The 23,425-nt window shown below is 32.6% G+C and overlaps 2 protein-coding genes across 4 annotated transcripts; both read left to right on the top strand.

Annotated features, from left to right (window-relative positions):
• Positions 1-1,164: 1,164 nt before the first annotated feature.
• Positions 1,165-3,011, top strand: LOC127243744 (uncharacterized). Its single transcript, XM_051263909.1, has 2 exons — positions 1,165-1,790; positions 2,616-3,011. Exons 1-2 carry the CDS (start codon positions 1,165-1,167, stop codon positions 2,938-2,940), a joined length of 951 nt encoding a protein of 316 aa, XP_051119866.1. The 3' UTR covers positions 2,941-3,011.
• A 1,859-nt stretch (positions 3,012-4,870) lies between these two features.
• LOC127243953 (pullulanase 1, chloroplastic) lies at positions 4,871-18,889 on the top strand. Of its 3 annotated transcripts, none has more exons than XM_051264207.1 (28): positions 4,871-5,145; positions 6,719-6,857; positions 6,942-6,994; positions 7,084-7,192; positions 7,600-7,736; positions 7,849-8,048; positions 8,135-8,284; positions 8,433-8,493; positions 8,799-8,919; positions 9,501-9,591; positions 9,700-9,793; positions 10,177-10,272; positions 10,820-10,960; positions 11,503-11,553; positions 12,009-12,079; positions 12,510-12,602; positions 13,043-13,133; positions 13,300-13,371; positions 14,294-14,350; positions 15,367-15,435; positions 15,584-15,640; positions 15,725-15,799; positions 16,158-16,246; positions 16,539-16,616; positions 16,778-16,916; positions 17,464-17,573; positions 18,256-18,355; positions 18,510-18,889. In XM_051264207.1, the coding sequence occupies exons 1-28, from the start codon at positions 4,936-4,938 to the stop codon at positions 18,618-18,620; spliced, it is 2,865 nt and encodes a 954-aa protein (XP_051120164.1). In that variant the 5' UTR covers positions 4,871-4,935; the 3' UTR covers positions 18,621-18,889. The 3 variants fall into 3 exon arrangements, with proteins under 3 accessions (XP_051120164.1, XP_051120165.1, XP_051120166.1); XM_051264208.1 differs by having other exon boundaries at positions 5,145-5,258; XM_051264209.1 differs by lacking the exon at positions 4,871-5,145 and having other exon boundaries at positions 6,714-6,850; positions 18,510-18,888.
• The last annotated feature ends 4,536 nt before the right edge of the window (positions 18,890-23,425 follow it).

Below are 23,425 nucleotides of genomic sequence, written 5' to 3'. Positions count from 1 at the left end.
TTTTTTTACTATTTATTGAGGCTAATTATAAGATGAATGAATATATTTGTAATTTGAGCCGTCTAGAAATAGAAATTCTGAAACTTATTCGCAATTTAGGGGCGTGTAGATCGAACACCGTTAAATAAAAACGGCTGATGAAATTAAAAATAAAGTTTATGAAACCACGAGAGTGACTATGTAATTTTAGAAGTACGAAGGATTTAGCGCAATTTTGTCAAATCATAAATGAATTTTGTACAGTATTGCCAAAAATGAAATTCATTGGATGGCTTCGCAGCCTAGAGGCTCTGACTTTATCTTTGTCTTCGAGCCTCCTCCCTCGAAGCTTCATTTTCTGGAGCAAAATCCGATCCTTTGAAGCATCATCTTTTGAAACCTTATTGTTTAGCAAATTGTTTGGACACATGTCCAACAGGTGCCGATCATAATATTTTTATATATATATAAAAAGACAAAAGATATGACAATATATAACACATATTTTTATATTACATTATATAATTATATATAGCACAATATATTATAATATTAGCACACAATAAGTACATCATACAACACAGTATAAAATATAATCTACAAAAACACATTATTCTATATCATACAACTTTGTGTTGTGTTGTATACAAAATCATCGCCGTTTTATTTGAACCAGACAACATGGTAACCGTCGCCCAATATATGTATGCATGTCTAAAAATTTGAAGTTATTTTAGCAAACCTTGAATATATGTTAATCATATGATGTCACAAAAATTTAACAAGTAGACTATATTTTTATTTTTTCCGTACATTTATTTATTAATATATATATATATATATATAAATACTTATTCGTGGTGCTAGGTTGGACATGGTCCAAGAACTTTTCGAACTTATTTTTTTTTTAGTTCAAGCATAATTTTTTTGTTCAAACCCTAATTTAATTAAATGTACAATTTACATTCACATTGTACTTAATCAATAATTTTAACAAATAATCTACTCCCAAAATTTGAGGTTGGATTCAACATTACAAACTAAAAGAAAAAACGACACTTGGCATTCATTGCTGCATTAAAGATCCATAATTATCTCCACATTCTTCTCCTTTCAAACCAATTAACTGCATTTATTACCCACATTAATTACCAATCATCACCCCAAACATCGTACTCCCCGAAAATGGGCGACAGCCGCAAATCCCAGTCAGCGATCCAGGCCCTGTCGGCGATCCTCCCCGCCGCCGCCGGCGCTTCCTCCGCAGCCGCCCTCCTCCACGACGCCGCCGTCGCAAAGGAGGTCTCCGCCCACCTCCGCCGCGCCGACTCCGGCGCCGTCAACGACAACCTCTGCGCGTGGCTTTACGACACGTTCCACTCCTCCGACCACGACCTCCAGCTCGTCGTCCTCCGCTTCCTCCCCGCCGTCGCCGGCGTTTACCTCTCACGCGCCGCCGCCGCCCTCAACAAGCCACTCGCCGGCTTCGAGTCCGTCCTTCTCGCCGTCTACGCGCACGTGACCGCCGCCCGCAACGGGCAGCCCGTCACCGCCGCGATCCCCGACCTCGCCCAGCCGAGCGTCTACCACGATGGCGGCGGTGCCGCGGCGAAGACGCTTCCGCAGAAATCCCCGGCCGCCGCGTCGGAGCCACAATTGGGGGTGATATCGGCGAGCCTTGAGCCGCACGGGACGGTGAGATCCACGCGCCGCGCGAGGATCGTGGGCGTGGGATTGGAACTGTATTACAGCAGAATTGCGCAGATTCCACTTGGATCCAAAATTGAGTTCTGCCATTTCTGCAAAATCTGGTCCGCCTGGGTATTATTACAATTTCAATTTTATTATATATATATATATTGATGTTATTTTTTTATTTAAAATATTTTAAAGGTCTTATAGATTAAATAAAAAAGAATAAAATTATTTTAAAAAGATATTTCAAAAGTAATTAAGAATACAATTAAATATATAAATTTCCATTATCTAAAAAAACTGTGAAAGAAAAATAAATATAGCGACATAGCGAGAGTATTTAAAAAAATTATTGTATGATGTATGTTTGAATATTAATTATTATATTAACTCGTAATAAAAATTTAAAAAAATTTGCAAAATTTTTTTTATTAATGTGATAAATTTGATTGAACTTGATACCATGCAAAATTATTAAATTGGTTATTATTTGTTATCAAATTATTAGTTATATTTCAAATTAAATTAATTATTATTTGTTATTAAAATACTGTTTATTATTTTATATAAAATTTAATAAACAATATATCTTAATGATAATTTGTGTAATTTTACTTCAAGGGTGTCGTATTGTATTTGTAGGTTTTGATTTTGTTGTATATTTTGGTAAAATGATGTTTGCTATGTTTGATATACTTCAAGGGTATCCCTATGAAGGTTTTACTATTTTATTTTATTTTTTAAAAAATATTATATCAAACATCTAATTTTAATTTACACTCATTCAATATATATTTATATCATATTAGATAACTATTTTAATTCAAAATTTTTATTATTAAAAACTAATACTCAAAATCATAATCCCACAAATAAACACCCAAATTGTTTTTATAACAAGAAATGTATATTCTTTAACTCGTTCTTACATTTCTATACAGGTCGGGTCAGAATCTTAACATTGACAGTGATCTTGACAAGCACGATAGAAAAGAGGGTAAGTTAGGAGGGCGAATCAATCTGCCATGGGAGTTATTGCAACCGATTTTAAGAATTCTAGGACATTGTTTGATGGGGCCAGAAAAGAACGAGGAACTTCTCGAAGCGGCGTTCAAGGCATGCCAATGTCTGAATTCGAGAGCTCTACACGACTTAAATGCCAAGGCAGTTATGGCCACCGCGAGCCTTGTGAAGCTCGCAGAAATTATGAGGTATGGAGAGGCCGATCGAAGTGAGATAGACACGAGTAATGTAATGACGGTCTAAATTTAAATTTTAAAGTTTGTACGTATAGTCCAATGATAAAAATGGATCGCTAGTGTCAAAAATTTTGTAATTTGAACCCTTTTAAGATTTAAATAATACTTTATCTTTTTAAATTTCAACCGGCGTAATAATTTATAAATCACGTCGGTATGGTAAATTGCATTGTAGATAAGTCTTGTACGACAGACTCGATTGAAAATGCGTCGACCTAGAGATGCTTGGCTTGGCTTTATAGCTTTAATACTATTATAATTTATTGACTTTTTTGTTTAAGTTATAAATAATAGCTCTAAGGTCTCATTTTTACGTGTTGATATTTGAATATTAATTATTATATCGAAACATAATACAAATTAAGAAAAAGTACAAAAATACTCGTGTCTTATAATATTAATAGAAAGACATTTGTACAAAAAAAAATATTATACAAATATAAAAATATTTTTAATGTTAAATACAATATTGAAAATGTGACTCTAAAGGCGAACCTAAAGTGGACACATTAATATAAATGTTGAATATTTAGAAAATAAAATTGAAGTATTTTAAAAAAATTAATAAAAAAAAATAGTTGGGTGAGTAGAAAATATAGTAATAAATTAGTTATTATACAAGAGTAATAAAATTGTATATAAATGATATTATTTACTATAAATGGATTATACATAAATTTAACCCACAATTAAAAAAACAAAAGATAAGAGTATATACATTGATATGCTAATTATAAAATTATTTTTAAATATAAAAAAAAAAATAAAATACATATTTGATATTTTTGTTAAAAAAACATTAAAATAATAAAAACTCATAAACATCCTTTAACCAAACACAACTTTTGGTATGTTGGCAAAATTCGAATCTATTTGATAATCCAAAATTTTTGAAAAAATCAATCTGAATCAAACTGAAATAATCGAAATTCGAAATCCAAAAATTCAAAATTTGAAAAAAAAAAACCCGAACCAAACCGAAAGATCCTTAATTTTAAATATTTTTAATTCTTTTTTAATTTGTAATTTTCTTTTATATTTTATTATTATTTCGTAATATTAAATATATATAATATAAAAGTAAATATATTAAAATATAATTAATAATTTTGAGTTTTTTTATATTAAAATATAATATTTTCTAATAAAATAAATATATATAATAAATAAATATATTAAAATCTTATATTTCGGATTTCGGATTGGTTCGAATTTTAAGTATACTGATTCGATCCGATTCAAAAATTCGAAATTTGTCAAAATTTGGTTCGGATTTTTCGGATTTTCGGATTTCGGATATTTTGCTCACCCCTACTTTATTCAACCAAAAATTAGTTTATTTTTTTATATAAAATATTTTAGGAAAAAAATCATTTTTGGTCCCAATATAAAAATTTTATCCATTTTGGTCTCAATATAACCAAAACATATCATTTTTTTATCCTAATATAACCAAAACTTATTATTTTTGTCCCAATATAAAATTTTTTTTATCAATTTTAGTCTTAATATAACAAAAATTCATTATTTTTTGTCTCAATATAATCAAACCTTATCTTTTTTCTGTATCATCGTCAACAAACCGACGAACAATGCTGACGTGAAAATATTTGAAGAAATTGCACAATTTTGCAAGTCCACGTCAGCATTTTCGTCGGTTTGTTGACGGTGGGATAAAAAAATTAGATTTGATTATATTGAGACCAAAAAATGATGAATTTTGGTTATATTGAGATTAAAATTGATAAAAAATTTATATCAGAGTTTGGAGAAAAAAAATTATAAATTTTGATTATATTGAAATTAAATTTTTTATATTATAACAAAAAATATGAGTTTTAGTCATATCGAGAAAAAATAATTTTATCCCAATATTTTAATAGTTCTTTAAATAATTAAAAATAATTTTTTTTAATAAAAGACGCTGCAACAAAAACAGAAATCACAAACAGTGAGGTTGAGGTTGAGGTCGACTGAAGGGACGAAGAAGAAGAAGAAGGAAATGTCAGTTGTACAATTCTCTCAACCATTTCAGTACACTTGGTTGACGAATTTAAGCTCTCCATATCTTCCGCCGCAGCTTTACGCGTTTCCGACGAGCCTCAGACACCGTCGACGCCGCATTGTGCAGCACAGAGCTTCCGTTGGGCTCCGTTGTCCCTCAGCCATGGCGATTGATGATGGCGCCACTTCTTCCTCTTCTGCGCTTCTGGTTCCTCCTATCTCTGATGCTTGTGTCTTCAATTCTTATTTTAATCACGAGCTCGTCGATTGGATGGATGTTTACTGTTGTTAATGAGTTGGTTAGGCTATGGATATGCTTGGGTAAGTAAGTGTGATGATGCGAGTGTATGAAGTGTATTATCTATTGTAGAGTATTCGAATTGATCATCCCAATTTGGCACAACTTTTTTGTTGCATGAAATCGCTGTTCAAGGAGTGATAGTGAGATGAAAAATTTAATGGATTTTGAGTGGATTAATAACACTAAGTTTGAAGAAGTGGTTTTTTTGGATCTGGCTAAATAATTACTCTTTCAGCCCTCTTAATTGAATTGCAATTACAACAGAGAGTTGTATATAGCTCTCGAAAAGGAGTCTATAGATGCTTCTTACATAACATCCTTTATTGCTATGATAAGAAGATTGGCAAAATTATATTAAAGAAAACACATTGAATGCTGAAATTACATACTGAATTTCTGGTAGCGGGTCTATAATTCAGCTAATGTTTTTCACTGTCCCTGAATCATACCTGTAATAACTACTTAGTTAAGTCTGATGCAATTTTGTTTTGGGGCACCTTATTTTTCAGAAGCCACATTAGGAACTAAGTGTGATTGCTGCTGTGATCCACTTTTCGGGAGGTCACCGGTTAGAACTTGAGAGTTAAGTGTGTTTACTATGTTGCGTTTTTTTTAGGCCACTTTAAAAAACTGTAGAGTTTACCAAGAAACAAAGTCCATGCTATTCAGGATGAGTGGCCCTTAGGAAGGTTGCTAAGGAACATGCTGAGTGAGGACAAAGTTGTTGAAAGGACTTGTAACCCTCCTAGCTTGGTTAAAGATGGTTGATTTGTAGGGTCATAATTATACTGGGGTTCAATGGAGAGAATGTTTAATAGTAATCTTAGAATGTGGTATTCCCTCTAGAATATGATATGATATATAGTTTAGAATTTGATTATGTTTGTTAACCAAAATCAAGGTGTGATTATATTCTATAAGGGGAATGCTGCTGTATCAATCTCAATGGGAAGAGACAATGCTTTTATCTACTAATACGCGAACACAGTGGAAATATGATCAGTGCTCTCCCAGTTTTTCTTTCACTGTTTTGAGAATGTCCTAAAAGTAATGATGATCCTTTTGCTTATTAATTAAAGAAAATTCTCGCAGCATGGACTGAGAGAGAAATAAGTGGAGTTGAATCATTTAGTTGTATGTAGGACAATAATATTTGGAAAGCCTTAATTTGATAAAATTTAGGCCCCATAGCTGTTGAGGAGCATATGCCCTCGTTGAAGTTCTATTCCATCTTGATATGACAAGAAATGTGTGAATTTTGTGTTGTACGTATAAATGTTTTTGATAAATATGCAGCATTTAATGTAAGGGTTTCACATTTGAAGGTTTTTTATTTTTTTTACATCTCAAGACCAAATAATGTTTAGAATAAAGCAAAATATTTAGTGTGTCCAGACAGCTTTTGATAAGGAAAGTTTGGTGTCGATTGCAGTTCTTTCTACTACTCAACTGCTACTTCTGACCTTTTATGCCTTTTCAGGATGATGGAATTCTGTATTCTCGAGCATTTTGGGTTAGCCAAGAAATAATTGTTTGGGATGTGGCTGCTGGAGATGGTTCTTGTTATCTCTATGGCAGCAAAAATGCTAAACTATCTCTAGAAAATGGGGAGGTCAAAGGTCTTTTAATTGACAATCTTCCTAAAGATGCTTATCTGGTTTCGAACAAGAAAAAAGAATATATATTTCCTTTTCTTGAAACAGGCTATGATGTAGAAGTTAGGCTCGAAGAAAGTAAAGAAAGGCTTCCCAAACATGTAAGATACTTGTCTGATGGATAACTTATGTTGTATTTGTCAAGTATACAATTCAACTCCTATCTTTAATGACTTCTTTGTTACCTTAGGTGATACAGAAATTTCCTTATATTCAAGATTTACGATCCTTCCAAGTTCCTTCTGCCATGGATGTCAAATCTTTATTGAAGTCTCAGATGGCTATTGCTATTTTAAACTGTAAGTGCAATAGCTTTAGCTGCCTATTCGAAATGTTAAAAGTGTGCCATTAATATTGCATAACATATTCCTTATGTTTGTCATTTTCTCACAACTTTTGAAATCTTTTGGTACAATCGTACCTTGAGTTGACTTTAGTGAACTGGATTGCAAAAAATATATGGTTTAAGAAAATCAAATGAGTACATGAGCTGTTTGAATTCTCATCTGTTTTCTTTTTCTCGCCATTTTCGTTATGTCTTGTTGAAAGACCACATCAAATAGAAGTTTAAGCTGATGCAGAGATATGTTATTATATGTATTAATGGTTATTATTATATTATATTATATTTAATTCATCCAAGATATCTATTCGTTATAAATCTTGATTGCCTAGACTTGCATGATCGATTTGTTACAATATGCAGCTGCCGGAGAATGCACCAACATTGCTGGTCTGCAGTTACCCGGTATCATGGATGAATTATTTTCTTACAATGGTCCTCTAGGTGTGATTTTTTCATCTGAAGCTGTTTCTCTGTACCTTTGGGCACCTACAGCACAGGTGAATACTTTTTTTCTTATCTTGTTATTTACATATCCTACATTCAGCTGAGTATTTTTGGGCTATTAAACTTCGATTGGGTGTCTGTCACTATAATTTTGGGTGTACACAGAATGTACGCGCTTTAATTTATAAAGAACCTCAAGGCAGTGATCCTTATGAGGTTGTCCAGCTCAAGGAGTTGAATGGTGTTTGGAGTGCAAAAGGTCCTATTACATGGGAGGGCAGCTACTATGTCTATGAAGTCTCTGTTTACCATCCCAGCACAATGCGGATTGAAAAATGTTTTGCAAATGATCCATATGCACGAGGGTACATTGATCATTTTATCTACACATAACTGCTCAATGCTACCACATGACTTTCTTTTCAAAGCATAAATTTTATTGTCCGAGTAGGATTTCAGCCGATGGCCGACGAACCCTTATTGTTAATGTTGATTCTGAGATTTCGAAACCAGAAGCTTGGGATAGTTTGGTACATGAAAAGCCAAGTCTCGGTTCCTTTTCTGACATAAGTATATATGAATTGCATGTGAGGGATTTCAGGTAAGTACCTTCGGGCATGTGATACATAATGCTTCCAATCTATTCATTTAATAATATAAATGAATTACTAAAAAAATCTAGCATTGCACTCGAGAACTTAATTGTATGGACTACCTATGTTTACATTAATTCAGTTCTTTTTTGCCAGCGCCATTGATGATACAGTGCCCTCCGACTTTCGCGGAGGCTACCTTGCATTTACTTCTGTGGTAATCTTTGTGATTGGTCCCTTGTATTGTTGGTTCATATCTTTTGCCAGCATCTTATGGTAATTTTCAATTAATTTATTCAATATCACATTGTAATATAATTAGCCATTCTTTTCAGTTTTCACCATCAATTTCAGTTACATAGAGGGTTAATCTTTTCCATGGGAAAGTGAAATTTGAACTGCAAGTTTATCTGCCCCACAATTCAATTTTTAAAATGGCATACTTTAAAAGTAGAAATAGAATGTTTTTGTGGACGTTTTAGAATTTCAGTTGTTATCAATAGAGCTTTTGTTTACTTGTAGGACTCAGCTGGAATGCTTCATCTTAAAAGGTTATCTAGTGCTGGTATCTCACATATTCATCTACTGCCAGTCTTCCATTTTGCTGGTGTTGATGATGAGAAGGTTAAATGGAAGAATATAGGTATGAAATAAATATTCTTTATGCATTATTTTCTCTACAGTGTTTCACTAATTTTAATTAAACTAAGCTTCATCATTGTTTTCCTTATACTCTTTAAGTTCATGATTTTAAGGGAATTGTTTTTTAGTATTAAAAACGCAGCTGCTGGTGCTTAAAACATAAGAATGACTGAGCTTTTCTGTTCTCCTGGTTTCCTTTTTGTATTTTCTTTTCCAGTCTTCTTTTTTCTGTTTTTGGAATTAATGATTTGTGTACTTGATTAAAATTTATGTATGTGAAACATAAGATGTTTAATGAGAAAATGGGCAAGTCCAAGGGATGGATGCAATGGCAACTCTGAAATTCTATGGAAGAGTCTCGAGAGTCAGGATGCATGCTAGTTTTATACCACCAGGTTACTTGGCACAATATAATCCTGAAAAATTTCTCAACTTTGTAGTTTATTGTTTATGTGCTAGAGTGGCATAATGCAAGGTTACACTTGAACAGCTGGTTTTTTTTGGACTGTTTTAGTTATCATTTTATGTGATACCTACCATATCACTCGTTTTTCTTTTGAATGAGATAAATCCTTAAAACAGATTTTCAGATGCTTGAATCATATCCTCCAGACTCTGATGAACAGCAGGCTCATATAACTGCCATCCAGAATGAAGATGGTTATAACTGGGGGTGAGATACTTTCTCTTGTAGTCGAACTCTTGAATAACACTATTGTTTACTTTGCCAACTAATTTAATTTTTTTTTTTTAACTTTCTTTTGAAATTGTGTCTGGAAAGTTATAACCCTGTTCTTTGGGGTGTCCCAAAAGGAAGCTATGCTAGCAATGCTGATGGCTCAACCCGCATATTAGAGTTCCGCAAAATGGTGCAGGTGTGTGCATATTTGTTGACCTTTTGTGTGTGTGTGTGGGGGGGGGGGGGGGGGGGGGGGGAGGGGGGACGCTTTTGATTGTGATCCTTTGGAAAGATTGTAGTTTTAGCTCTAGAAGTGTATGCTTCTATTTCTATTACAGATAGTTAGCAAATTACAATGATCACCCATGGTGTTAAATGAATTGTGTCTTGCATGACATTTTCTATTAATCTTAACAACTTTGCAAATTATGGAACTAAAATTATCAAAATTTTACTCATCATGGCAACTAACTTTAAATTCTGAGAGACAATTAATTGTTGATAAATTGTGGACTAACTAGAAATAGTCACATTTGTGGCACTGAAAGTGCAATTGTCTAATAATTTCTGTACTGGCAGGCGCTAAATCAGATTGGTCTTCGCGTTGTACTGGATGTTGTCTACAATCACTTACATGCAAGTGGTCCCTATGATGAGAACTCTGTCTTAGACAAGGTCATACAACACATTTGGTTTGACTATTTTTTTTGGGTTTGTTTGTGTTTTGGGGTTGTTTTATAAATAGTAATAATTTGAAGTGAAAATAGGTTTTGGATGTGATCCTTTTACAATAAAATAGGTGTTTGATTAGAAAATAGGTTTTGGATGCTATGTTTTAAGGGGAAAAATAGGTATTGGATTAATATTTTTAGTGTGGAAACAATTTTGACAACATAATGAAGCACACCCAATAATTTTCTATTGTCCTATCCTTAGAAAGGAAACATCTATTGTATTTGTTAAATTCAACAGGGCTAAAGAATGAATAATGTGGCTTAACTTTTATTAAGAAGGGAATATGATGTGGGGATGCATACAGAATGAATAATCTATTCTATAGTTCAGTGTGTCCGTTATGAAAAAACGGCTTTGGTAACTCTTAGCTCTAAAGATCAAGCTTTAGGGCTCAACCATGACACTAAATTTTATAGTGCAATGCTTGGTGGCACCGTGGCATGCCATTGATGCTTCATTCATGGTCTTTACTATGAAATAATTGCAGATTGTACCAGGTTATTACCTCAGGAGGAACCTTGATGGCTTAATCGAACACAGTACCTGCATAAACAATACAGCCAGTGAGCACTATATGGTTGAACGGTTGATTATTGATGATCTATTGCACTGGGCTATCAATTATAAGGTTTTCCTTTTTCTTTTCTGCTTTACTTATTTATTTTTATTCCTTCCTGTTTACTGTTTCCCCGGGCAACTCACATAATCCCTGGGACAAGTTGAGATGCTGAGTCACTGCAACAATTAGGCCGGGCCTTCTGCTAGATCAAGTTCCTAAGGCCTTAGTGTCCAGTAGGTTACACACAAAATAATCAAATACTTCTCAGCTAAGTTTATAGCACATTCCACACACAGTTTATTAGAAGATTAATTAATTGTGATTTAGAGTTGCTAGCTTCCTTCGGTCACTTTTACTAATGAGATCTAAATGATGTAATTCTTAGTTGGTGATTGACCCTAATGCTTATTCGATGTGACCAAAGTTGGATCGTTTTTCAATGTATAGAATTTCAAATCCTACTAGGATTTAGCTTTGGCATTCAAATGGAATCGATGCAAATATAACTTAGACTTTTTCTGCTCTTTTCTTTTTCTTTTTCGTAGTTGGGGGGGGGGGGGGGATTATGTATTTCGTCTTGTTACTGTACTAATCATTCTCATTAATGGCAGGTTGATGGATTCCGTTTTGACCTCATGGGTCACATAATGAAACGTACAATGGTATAAGTTTTAATGTATCATATAGTTTCTCTGCTCTAGATTTGTATCTGAGCATTTATTCCATGTTGAAAAATTTTCAAATTCATATTATTTTCTAGGATTACTGGGATTTGGACTATATTGCCAAGGGGCTGAAATAATTTCTGATAACCTTATAGCTGATTGGATATACAATGGTGAAAATTGTTTGCAAGAGAAAATAAGCTTATACCTGCCATGATTTTTCCGAATTTCCAGATGGAGGAATTTCGAAAATGGGATAATGGTGTGCTTTTTTTTTTTTTTTTTTTTTTTCTCTTTTACAAGATGCTTTTTAAACAAAGTAACCTTTCTTAACTCCCTCAATAGTTGGTATGCAGAACTGTTTGATTCACACAAATACTGAGCTAGTTCTTTCTATAATTTTCATACTTTTGCAGCTGTAAGTATATGAATTTCTGGTTTGCATAGTGCAGGTAAAGGCTAAAAAGATGCTTCAGAATTTATCAAGACAAAATAATGGAGTAGATGGATCTACCATCTATATGTATGTGGTTTACTGATAATTGTTCTCTGCACCTTTTCTGCTTTCTAAATGCATTATATATAGTTAGGTATGCCTTCTTACAATTGGTTGTTTATATATATATATATATAGATATACTTCCTTCGTCCCAAACAAGGTGCTAAATTTAAGTTGGGCGTAGGATTTTCGGTGAGAAGTATTAAGTAGGATAATTGAGTAATTAGGTGATGTGATGGAGAGAGAAGTATATATTTTATTTTTTTATTAGGGTGATGTGATGGGATAAAGTGTGGGGATATAGATTAAGAATAATTAATTATTTTCTAATTTAGAAATGTTGCAGGGTGTTTGGGACATACCCAAAAGGAAATGTTGCACGGTGTTTGGGACGGAGGGAGTACATGTTTTTTTTTTATCTTTTTGTGATTAATTTTACCATTTTCATTTCCAGATATGGTGAAGGATGGGACTTTGGAGAAGTGGCGAATAATGCACGTGGTGTAAATGCATCACAGTTCAACCTTTCTGGAACTGGAATTGGAAGGTACTGCTAACCCCTCCCAACCTTCAAAGGTTCATTGTTACTCTCTCTGCCTCAAGCCTACCGGCTAATTCAAATTCTGGATAGTACTAAAACAGTAACCTAATACTTACCAACTCTAGGGCAGTTCTGAAACCTTATAGGCCTTAACCCTAATTGCCTCACCCTAATATTATTTTTGTCTAGCAATTATTTAACATGTTAGGGTGATTATTCTTTTCATTTTATATATAGCAAAGTTACTTCCTACATAAACTTTACCTTTTATGAAGAGTGACATAGAAATGAAGTGATAGCATATTCTACGGCACATAGACACTAGGAACTCTAAATTTATGTATATTGACCAAAGTAATATTTGCTGATGAATGAATGATCATCAGTTTATAATTTGAAAAATGGACTATCTTCAATAGTCTTGATGGATTGAATCGTGCATTCAGCTTCAATGATCGGATTAGAGATGCAGTGCTTGGTGGATCTCCATTTGGACATCCGCTTCAACAAGGTTTTGTAACAGGTTTGTCTTTGGAGGTAATCTTTATTTTACAATTGTTTATATTCATTAACTTCGTGTGTGAGCAGCACCAATTTCTTTCATCCCTTAGTCATCAGCAATTGCTTTTTCACTGGAGTTCAAATTGAATAAGTTTTGCTGTATGTGCATTTTTAACATCTCTTTTCGCTGCCACTTCTTCAGCCCAATGGACATGACCACGGAAGCAAGGCTAATGTAGACAGGACACTTGGTGTATTAAGGGATCACATTCAGGTACTTGAATAAATGACTGTGTTATGTAGGGAACTACATAATGTAGCTTTTTTCATGGCATATGAGATCTTGATGCTCTTTTAACGAGCCATACATTATAGGTAACAAATGCAATATGTTCTATCTTTCAGAAAGCACTTTTGGCATTTACAAATGCACACATCTGCCTTTTAACCATTTTTAAAAGAACTGCTTTGAACTAGTAGTGTGAAACATCTCAATGAAGCTTCCAGTAAGCCTATTATTCTTTTTTATTCTTGAAAATAAATATCCCTACTGAAAATAATGCATTTTTATTTCTACCCCTAAAACAACATTAGAATTTATTTATTTAACAATCAAGATTATATGTATTCGTTAATTTAGTAATTATGATATTACTTTTTCCCAAGACCCACAATGATCCTTTTTCCTTTTTTTTATTACTTTTTTATTGATTGTAAGTTTGTAACTTTATTTTTGAACATTACAGTTAATACCTATGATTCTAGTTTTAGTTTTAATTAGTTTTTTTATTTATTTTGTAAATGAAGTAACAAATTGCAGGTGTAATATGGGAATGTAACTTTAAAATGTTTCAACACCTGATTATGCTGAAAAGGATAGGAACACAGATCTCTGTATGTAATCCACTACATTGTAGCTCATATCTTTGTAATTTTACATCAACAGCATAAAACAATATTTTAAACATGTTCACTCATAGTAAACATAACCATGTTAAGATCTTATATAATTATACTTCTATACTTGTTTCTTTATGATACACGACCTACAGGAGTTTGTTTGTGCCGCTCTACGGGTTTCTGCTAAGGTCTCTAGAGATTAATGCATTGCATGATAGGCTTCTACTTACACATCTGCTGCTTCATCAGTTCTCGTATGAACTCTTTATGGTTCTCTGTTGTGTGACTGTTGACAGATTGGGATGGCTGCTAACCTCAAGGATTTCATTCTCACCAACCATGACGGCAAAGAGGTAACAATACCATGCCATTGCCATTAACTTTGTTCTTATACACAAATTTTTTATTAGTTAATTTTCAAAAAATTGCAACCCAATCTCTTGGTTTGGGTATATATTACCTGTTAAGAAGGGATTCGTGGTTCATGACAAGTGGGGTAGCCCTTCAACTGTATAAACTAGGGAAGTTTCCTAACATTTTACAATCTGGGATACACTCAACACTCCACCTCGAGATGATACCATCTCGAAATTCTAACCAGGATCATACCCAATCGGTGATAAGTGGAATTCCCTTTACCTTAGAAGCAAGAGGAGATCCCAACATTTTAACAATGTGGAATATACTCAACACTCCCTCTCAGGATAAAATCATTTGGAAATCCTCACCAAGATCGATATGGTTCTGTTTCCATGACCCGAACCCGGGTCTTTCGGGTGGGAGCCATATATCCTGACCATCTGGATCCCATCTTAATATGGTTTCAGAGCCATGGGTACCCATATTAGATGGATATTGATCTTGATTAGAATTTTGAGATAATTTCATTTCAAAGGGGAGTGTTAAGTATATTCCACATTAGAAAAATATTGGTGGGATCTCCTTTTGTTTATAAGGGTGAATGGCAACTCCACCAATCACCGATTGATTTTATGTTGGAACCGCGAATCCCTTCTTAACATCACCCATCAAAGGAAAATTGCTCTTGACAAAGTTAATAACAGAAAAGGACCTTCCTTACTTGGAAGTAGTGTCGAATACTTGTAGCTGCTGTGACAACTCCTATTTGATGGATGACACTAACTTGAGTCAATATTTATCTCCCCAAGTAAAGTTTCATAATGAAACTTCTCTAGAAATAGCAGATGAATTTACATTAAGTACATTGTGCGACATATAAGCTTTGGAACGAACAGCGATGATAGTTTAGAAGCACTTTTGCTCATGTTTAACCCTCACTGTATGTCCATCAGTGTTGCATCATTGAAAACACTTAGATAATGTTTTGTCGTTCATTGCATCCAAACAGGTGAAAGGATGTGAAATTTCACTGCATGATGGGAAACCAGTTGCATATGCTTCATCACCTGTCGAGATAGTAAGTATTCTCACTCCTTGTTAGTCACATTATTGTTTGTAGTTAAGATGGAATATCTGAAAATACCAAGCCTTCAATCAGTTTTAAAACTTTCTATTATTTGCGTATGGAAATCCTATCCTACTATTGTTTAATCTTATGGAATTAGGTGAACTATGTTTCTGCTCATGACAACGAGACATTGTTCGACATTGTGAGTCTGAAGGTAACATTGCTATTGTATATTTTGTTTCAGTTTCATTTCATGCTCTGCTAAATCATTGAACACATTACTCTTTCTTCTGTATAGACTCCGGTAAATATCTCTCTGGATGCAAGATGCAGGATGAACCATTTAGCAACAAGCATAATAGCTCTTTCCCAGGTTGGACATTACGTATACATATATATATATTGCAATTTAGGTACCATTGACCAATATTGATTTTTCACAATAGCAACTTTATGCATGCATTTTCTTAAAAACAAATTGGGGATGGTTTAAAAATTCCTGTTTCGGCTTTAATCATGATGCGTTCAGAAGCCTTTTATTGAAAAGGACAAAAATAAAAGAAAAAAAAAGTGCAACATTTTCTAGATCATCTAATCTATAATATCTCCAATTATAAAATATGTTCTAAACATCTTCTACTAAATATTTCTTTCAACTAGTTTTTTCTACCAAGTTAGTATAGGTTAATAATGTTTTCTGAACATAAAGTGTTCTTGGGTTATCTTTCTAGGGAATACCTTTTTTCCATGCTGGTGATGAGATTCTACGCTCTAAATCATTAGATCGCGATTCATATAATTCTGGTGATTGGTTCAACAGGTAACTCAACTTACTTACATTTCAAAAGGTGGTAGTAGTAGCTGGTCTCTTTACATGAAACCCTTGGATGGAAATATTCTTAACCTAGATTGTATATTAACCGAACAAGGTTCCAAGATTAAGTAAAACTACATCTTGTGCAATTCAAGCGTATACATCATATATTATTATTATGTAGTTCTGTTACAGTATTCGTCTCCTTTCTCTATGTACCAATATTGTGTATACCATGTAAATGCCTTAAACAATGTGAAAACTTACTGATTCGATAATATGCCGAAACCATCTCCAGGTTAGATTTCACCTACAACTCTAACAATTGGGGCATTGGCCTTCCTCCAAAAGAAAAGAACAAGCATAATTGGCCACTGTAAGCATCACCATCGAATGTTCTTTTCCATGTAGAGTTGAACTACTTCTACTTTTAGCTAATGGAATAGATGTGCAGAGAAATTCCGTTCATATATATACCTTTATTTTGTATATATGTTCCTTCTAAATTTAATTTATACGATGTAACTTTACTTTCAGAATTAAAACCAGACTGGCAGATCCTGCCTATAAGCCACAGAAGAGTCACATCCTTGCAGCACTAGAGAACTTTTCAAGCTTCATTGGCATCAGATACTCTTCACCACTATTCCGTTTGGGTTCTACGAAAGAAATCCAGGTTATAAGTGATTCCTGCAATTAAATGTTTATCCTTTTTGTGCTTTTTCACTAAAATGCCACACAGATTTTTAGTTCGGAGTACTTTGAAAGAGCGAAAGTGATGGTACTTTGCATTTATATCTGTTGAGCCATTTTGCTCGAATACCGTTGATGGGAATTTTTAAAGTTAAGCTTATATGCAACAAATAGAAAGATTGCATATACTCACTAGTCTTTGAATTTCAATTGTTGGGGTTTAGTGTCCCAACATAATCCATTGGATAATTAAAAATCAACATAAATCTTAAAAATTCTCGCTACAACTTGGGTAAATCACGAATGTTATCCTAGTTTTGAAGTTTTACATTTACTATATATTGGTGTTTCGATATTTTTGGAATCCTATTTGGTTGTGATATATACGTAACTTCATTGTATTCTATTGTTAATTCATCGAAGAAACCTTTATATATTTGAAATTTTTCTTTCTTTATTCTCATATTGTAACACTCTCATTCTTATGCTGCAAACGACGATCTTTCTGAATTGAAAGTCTCTTAATCCAGGAACGCATACAGTTCCACAACAACGGTCCTTCATGGCTCCCGGGCGTGATTGTAATGAGCATCGAAGATGGGTTTGAAGGGATACCTGGACTTCCTCAACTTGATTCCAAGTCGGTAACAACGAAGTTTATTACTCCTTCAGTCTCATATAATTTATCCCTATTTTTTATTTTCGTTCGTCACATTTAATTTATCCTTTTTCTTTTTTGGAAATATGATTAATCACATTTTAAATTTTATATTTATAATTTCTTAATCTTAATTAAATTATTTAGTTATTTTAATCTTAATTTACAATAATTATTTTTACTAATAGACTTCTTAATTACTACTCCCTCCGTCATTAAAAGTATGTCTATTTGATCGAACACGAGTTTTAAGAAAAGTAGGTAAAAATATAAACTTTTTCCTTTTTATGGTAAAGAAAAAGTAAAAAAAGTGATATTCTTTTACTAAAAAAAAAACGGGAATAAGTTTAGATGACAACCAAAAAAAGAAAAATGATAATAAGTTTGCAGGACAAAGGGAGTACTAAGTATACTTACATAAATTCTTGTATTTATAGGAATAAGCCCAAATTATCTAGGACGGAGGGGGTAATTATTTTTGCTTAATGTAGACATCGGCTGGAACTGGAACTAAATCTTATGTGCACATTTCGACATATGGTTTTTTTTGTTAAAATATTTGAAGAAATATATATTTGTGCGTGTGTGGTTTTGATCCTGTTTTGATTGCTTATCTACATTCTCTTTGATTTTCGAACTAATTGTGTCGTCATTGAAAATGCAGCTACTCATACATTGTCGTTATAATCAACATGCGCCCGACTCCTATCGAATTCACCAGCCAACCTTTGAAGGGACGGCGTCTACAACTGCACCCAATCCAGGTTCTTCAAATATCTCTTTTAGTGATCGAAATGTATGTCAGTAAAAAAAATTCATTTTATCTCAACTCTGGTCATATTATCAATCTTCGCAACTTCTTCGCTTTAGAGCTAGCTAGAAATCGAACAATCAGCTCACCGCATGCTTCGTTTCCAGTTGAATTCGACAGATGATGTTGTCAAGGACTCGTCCTACGACTCGCCCTCCGGTTCATTCAAAGTACCTTCGAGGACTACCTCAGTTTTCGTCGAGCCTCGGACCACTTGAGAAACTCCCGGAATTGTTGTCGATTCAGGTGTGCCTTTCTTCGTTTAGCATAAGAAAATCATGATATGATATAAATAAACATCGAATCGATCATTAAGCATGAACTCATACAGCATTTCTAGGAATGAAATTCAGCTTCTGATAGTCTTAAAATGTTGTTCTAAGTGTTTGATATTGTAGAAAAATGTTATTTTTGTCCTATACCATGATAGTATACTATATGTACTATCTCTGTACGGCTTTAAGGACTCATTTACTTTTTGTATGTTAATTTTTTAATATTGATTATTATATCAAAACTTAGTATAAATTAAAAAAAAATGCAAAAATACTTTTATTAATGTCTTATAATACTAATAGAAAGACATTTGTAAAAGAAAAAAATTATGTAAATATAAGGATATTTTTAATGTTAACTATGACAAAATGTAAATGTAATCCTTAAAGACGAAAAAAATGGAGTATTATATTGTACTAAAAATTTTGTATATCGAAAATTCAGAACGGTTGATCATATATATTGTATTAGACTGATAATTCGGTATAGGGAATTGCCCATTTATACCGTTCATACTGAAATAATAAAATTAAAAATAAATTTATAATTTTGGAGAAAAGAAATAATTAGTATCAAAATACCAAATTAACGATATGTATCGTTATCCTAAATATAAAAATATCAAACTGGGTAGACGATATTCTTGGTCTGGTATTTCGGTATACATCGAAAACTTTAGAAATTTCAAAATTATAAAAGTTAGTATATATGATACTATATCGAAATTTGTGGCATATCTAAATTTTTGGTATTATTTTTATCATACCGTAATGAAATTATGTTATTTTGATATGTCTTTTAAAAGTAAAATGCGCCTGTTAGGATATGAAGCCTAATTATATCCTAAAATCTAGGGATATGATTCGGATATTATATTTTAGATTTTAGAGATATGATTTGGATATTATTATAAAAAACTTAGGCTATAAATATCCATGTATTCTCACTTTAACATGTGCCTTGCGTACTTTATAGTAAAATTCCTGGCTTGGTAGCGCCCTCAGACTTAGATCATCGTGATCAAACTGGGTTACCAAATTCTTGTGTTCTTTTATCTTTGTTGTCCCGTTTTGATTTCCTGGAATTTACGTAACAAGTGGTATCAGAGCCTAGTTCGTTGGTAAGGTGGACTGGGAGGCATCGGATATTGATTGTGGCTGTGGGAATCCTTGTGACCTGCGGAGGTGCCTTATGTCGAAAGTCTCCTGACGGTGTTGGGTCGGTCCCGACTGGTAGGTCAGGCAGCGAGTCCCTTTGTGATAGGCGGTGCAAGGTTGGTAGGGAAGGATAAGGGTTTCGGCAAACGCAGCGGAATATCCGATGTGCTCTCATATCAAGTGAACCTTAGGTTTGTTTGTGGGAGTCAAGATGGGTGATCGTCATGTTGTCAAGGTATTCGATGGTATGAACTTCGGTTTCTAAAATATGCATATAGAAGATTAAATGAATGGTAAAGATAGTATTGAAAGAGAAATCCGAAGACATGGATGAAGCCGAATACAAGAAGATCAACAGGAAGACGATGAGTGCGGTTCGACTAACCCTTTGGGAGAATGTCTCGACTAAATTTAGATTTGAGGCAAAAGGAAAGTGTGAAGATCAAGTCAAAGTTGAAGCCGAAGAATAAGGACAAAGAAGATGCAAGTCAGGTGGTATGTTGGAACTGCAAGGGGCACTTGAAACTGTCAGGGCGCCGGAGAAGGATCAGGGTTCAGCAAACGCAACGGAGGAGATATCCGATGCGCTGATTCTGAGCGTCAGCAGTCCAATGAAGTCATGGATTTTGGTCTCAGGAGCGCCATTCCACTCATGCAGTGATTCGGGGTATGTTGAAGTGGAAGATGAAATCAGTCTTCAAGTGGGAGATTGTTGGGATATGAAGCCTGATTATATCCTAAAATCTAGGGATATGATTCGGATATTATATTTTAGATTTTAGAGATATGATTTGAATATTATTATAAAAAACTTAGCTATAAATATCCATGTATTCTCACTTTGACATGTGTCTGCGTACTTTATAGTAAAATTCCTGGTTTGGCAGCGCCCCCAGACGTAGATATCGTGATCGAACTGGGTTACCAAATTCTTGTGTTCTTTTATCTTTGTTGTCCCGTTTTGATTTCCTGGAATTTCCGTAACAGCGCCTTATTTCGATTTTTTTTTTTTCCAAGACCCTAGCTGCAATGGTATTTGTATGTATTGTGTAATATGAAGCTTTTATTTTGAAGGATTGATTTATAATTCGAGTTATTACGAAATTAATTAATATGATATTATTTCATTTTATTAAATACAGAATAACATAAATTTTAGTATATATGTTAATAAGTTAATTGGATAAATTAATTTATCCTATTCATTTAGTTAGTATTAATTATCAGTAATTAGCATATTAGTTCAATATTATTTAATTATAATAAATATGCAATTAAAATAGATAATATAATATCAGATTGGATCAAGTGCCACAATGCTGAACACTTACATTTTAATTTGTATAATTATATTAATTATATTATTTAATAAACTAAATCATGTAATTAGATTTTTAAATGAAACTTTAATTTCTGATCTGTTCTGATATAATATTATTCACTCTAAACACTCAAAAGGAAATAAATCCTATAGAACAAACATCATACTTCATTAGATATTTAAAATATCAAATAAAAAAATAACTTTTGATTTAAAATATTACATTCAATTTTGACATCATTTTTATTCATGTTTTACAACAATTGTAAGTTTCACCAATCATATTTCTTTATCACTGTAGAATTATCTATCGGCATTTCGAGATAAAAACCATCCGATTTTGCGATCCATTGTCTTGTATATTTTTGTTTATCGGGGGGTCCGAGTTCATACTTTCCATTGAACACGTCGAAAGCTTTATTTTTCGATCCCCACCAGAAATGACAAAAATATAAAGTATGCCCAAAGTAATTCTCGCAAAATCGCCATTGAAAAGATTCGTTCACGGCTAGTGTTCTGAATCCTAATTCGTCGGTCTTTGAGGCGCAATGAACCCACACCGAAGCTGGTAGATTATTTAGGACCACAATCGTTTGTTTGTGCCAAAATAGACTACAATGTGCTGCGAACATCTGGTGAATATTAACCTTAGAAAAAAAAATACAAAACAATGTAAGTATTTTTTTTTTTTATCATTAACAAAATAAATTACATATCTTTACATGAATAGTAACCTGTAGAAAAATGAACATTATAAGTATTTTTATCATGGCACAAGCCATTTTGAGGAGTGAAGTAATAATTAGTTGTAATTGTGTATCGACTCTTTGTCAATGTTACGTGAGTCTATATATAAAAGGATGGGAGGGATGAAGATTTAAAAAAGTAATAAATAAAAGCAATTATTCAATTGTATTTAAGATTGGGATATTGATGGGAATTAAATGTTAATTCTAAACGGTTTTCATTAAATTAGTTGTTACAATAAAATAATTTTGTTACTATCTTTTTTATGAATTTATTATTACATTTTTATAATATTTTATTTTTTTTTTTATTCTTTTATGTTTATATTAAATAATTATTATTTTTAAATTTTTATATTCAAATCAAAATAGCATAAATTGAGTATGTATATATATATTTTGATGACGCGAGCCTCTACTGCGGGCACTAGGTACCTCACGCGTCAGAGATTTGAACTCATGATCTCGCTGTCACAAGTCCAACTCCTTCATCATCAGATCATCCCTTATGGGACTATAAATATATTTTTTATGATGGGAAAAATTTGCAACCGCTATCCGAAAGTAGACAGTGAATAAACTATTTGTAGATGAGTAAATTTCGAACTAACCTAATACCATACAAATTATTTGTAGATGAGTGGTGTGGATTTTTCTTTTTTTTTTTTTTTTTTTTTTTGGGAGAAGTTATTTTTTGGGCCCACCATATATATTATTTTATATTATGTAGATAATAATAATTATCATTAATACTCCCATCCGTCCCACATATCATGTGGACATTACCGTTTCTGTCCGTCTCACATCCCATGTCACTTTCTTTTTTTGAAGAATGATTACACATTTTAATCTTATTTTAAATTTTATAATTTATTTTTAAAAAAAAATTAATTAAAGTAATTAGTTATCTTAATCTTAATTTATAATTATTTATATTATAAGATAATTATTTTCATTAATACACTCTTAATTATTTACTAAATATACTTATCATAAATTCCCGTATCTACGGTGACCCAGACATCCAATGTGGGACGGAGAGAGTATTATTTTTATATTTTTTTGTATTTTGTTATTTTATTATATTTTGATATTAATAAATTTTAAATTTAAATAATTAGTTGATATAACATTAATAAATACTCATTTAAAGTTTATGATTTTAGCATTTCAAATCAAAATAAACATTATTTATCATGTAGAATTTTCAATAAAAATTCATTATTTTTTTTTCACAAACATCATATCAAAATACTATTTAAATTAAAACTCAAATCTAACAATCTATCAAATCAATTTTAAACCACAACTAAATAAACACATAGTAATATTTTATATAAAGATATTTTTTATATGATGTATGAGGAAGCTTGTTGGTAACATAAAAAAATATATTTTTTATAATAAAAATAATATTTTGTTTGAATTATTAATCTTTTGTGAGTAAATAAAATATGTATTATATACATTTGTGTGAACGTGTGTATATATCACTCATTCCGTCCAATTTATAAGTATACGTT

The sequence above is a fragment of the Andrographis paniculata genome, unplaced genomic scaffold (assembly GCF_009805555.1).
Source record: "Andrographis paniculata isolate CXL003 unplaced genomic scaffold, ASM980555v1 Contig98END, whole genome shotgun sequence".
Taxonomy (NCBI): domain Eukaryota; kingdom Viridiplantae; phylum Streptophyta; class Magnoliopsida; order Lamiales; family Acanthaceae; genus Andrographis; species Andrographis paniculata.
This window is presented reverse-complemented; position numbering and strand designations above follow the sequence as displayed.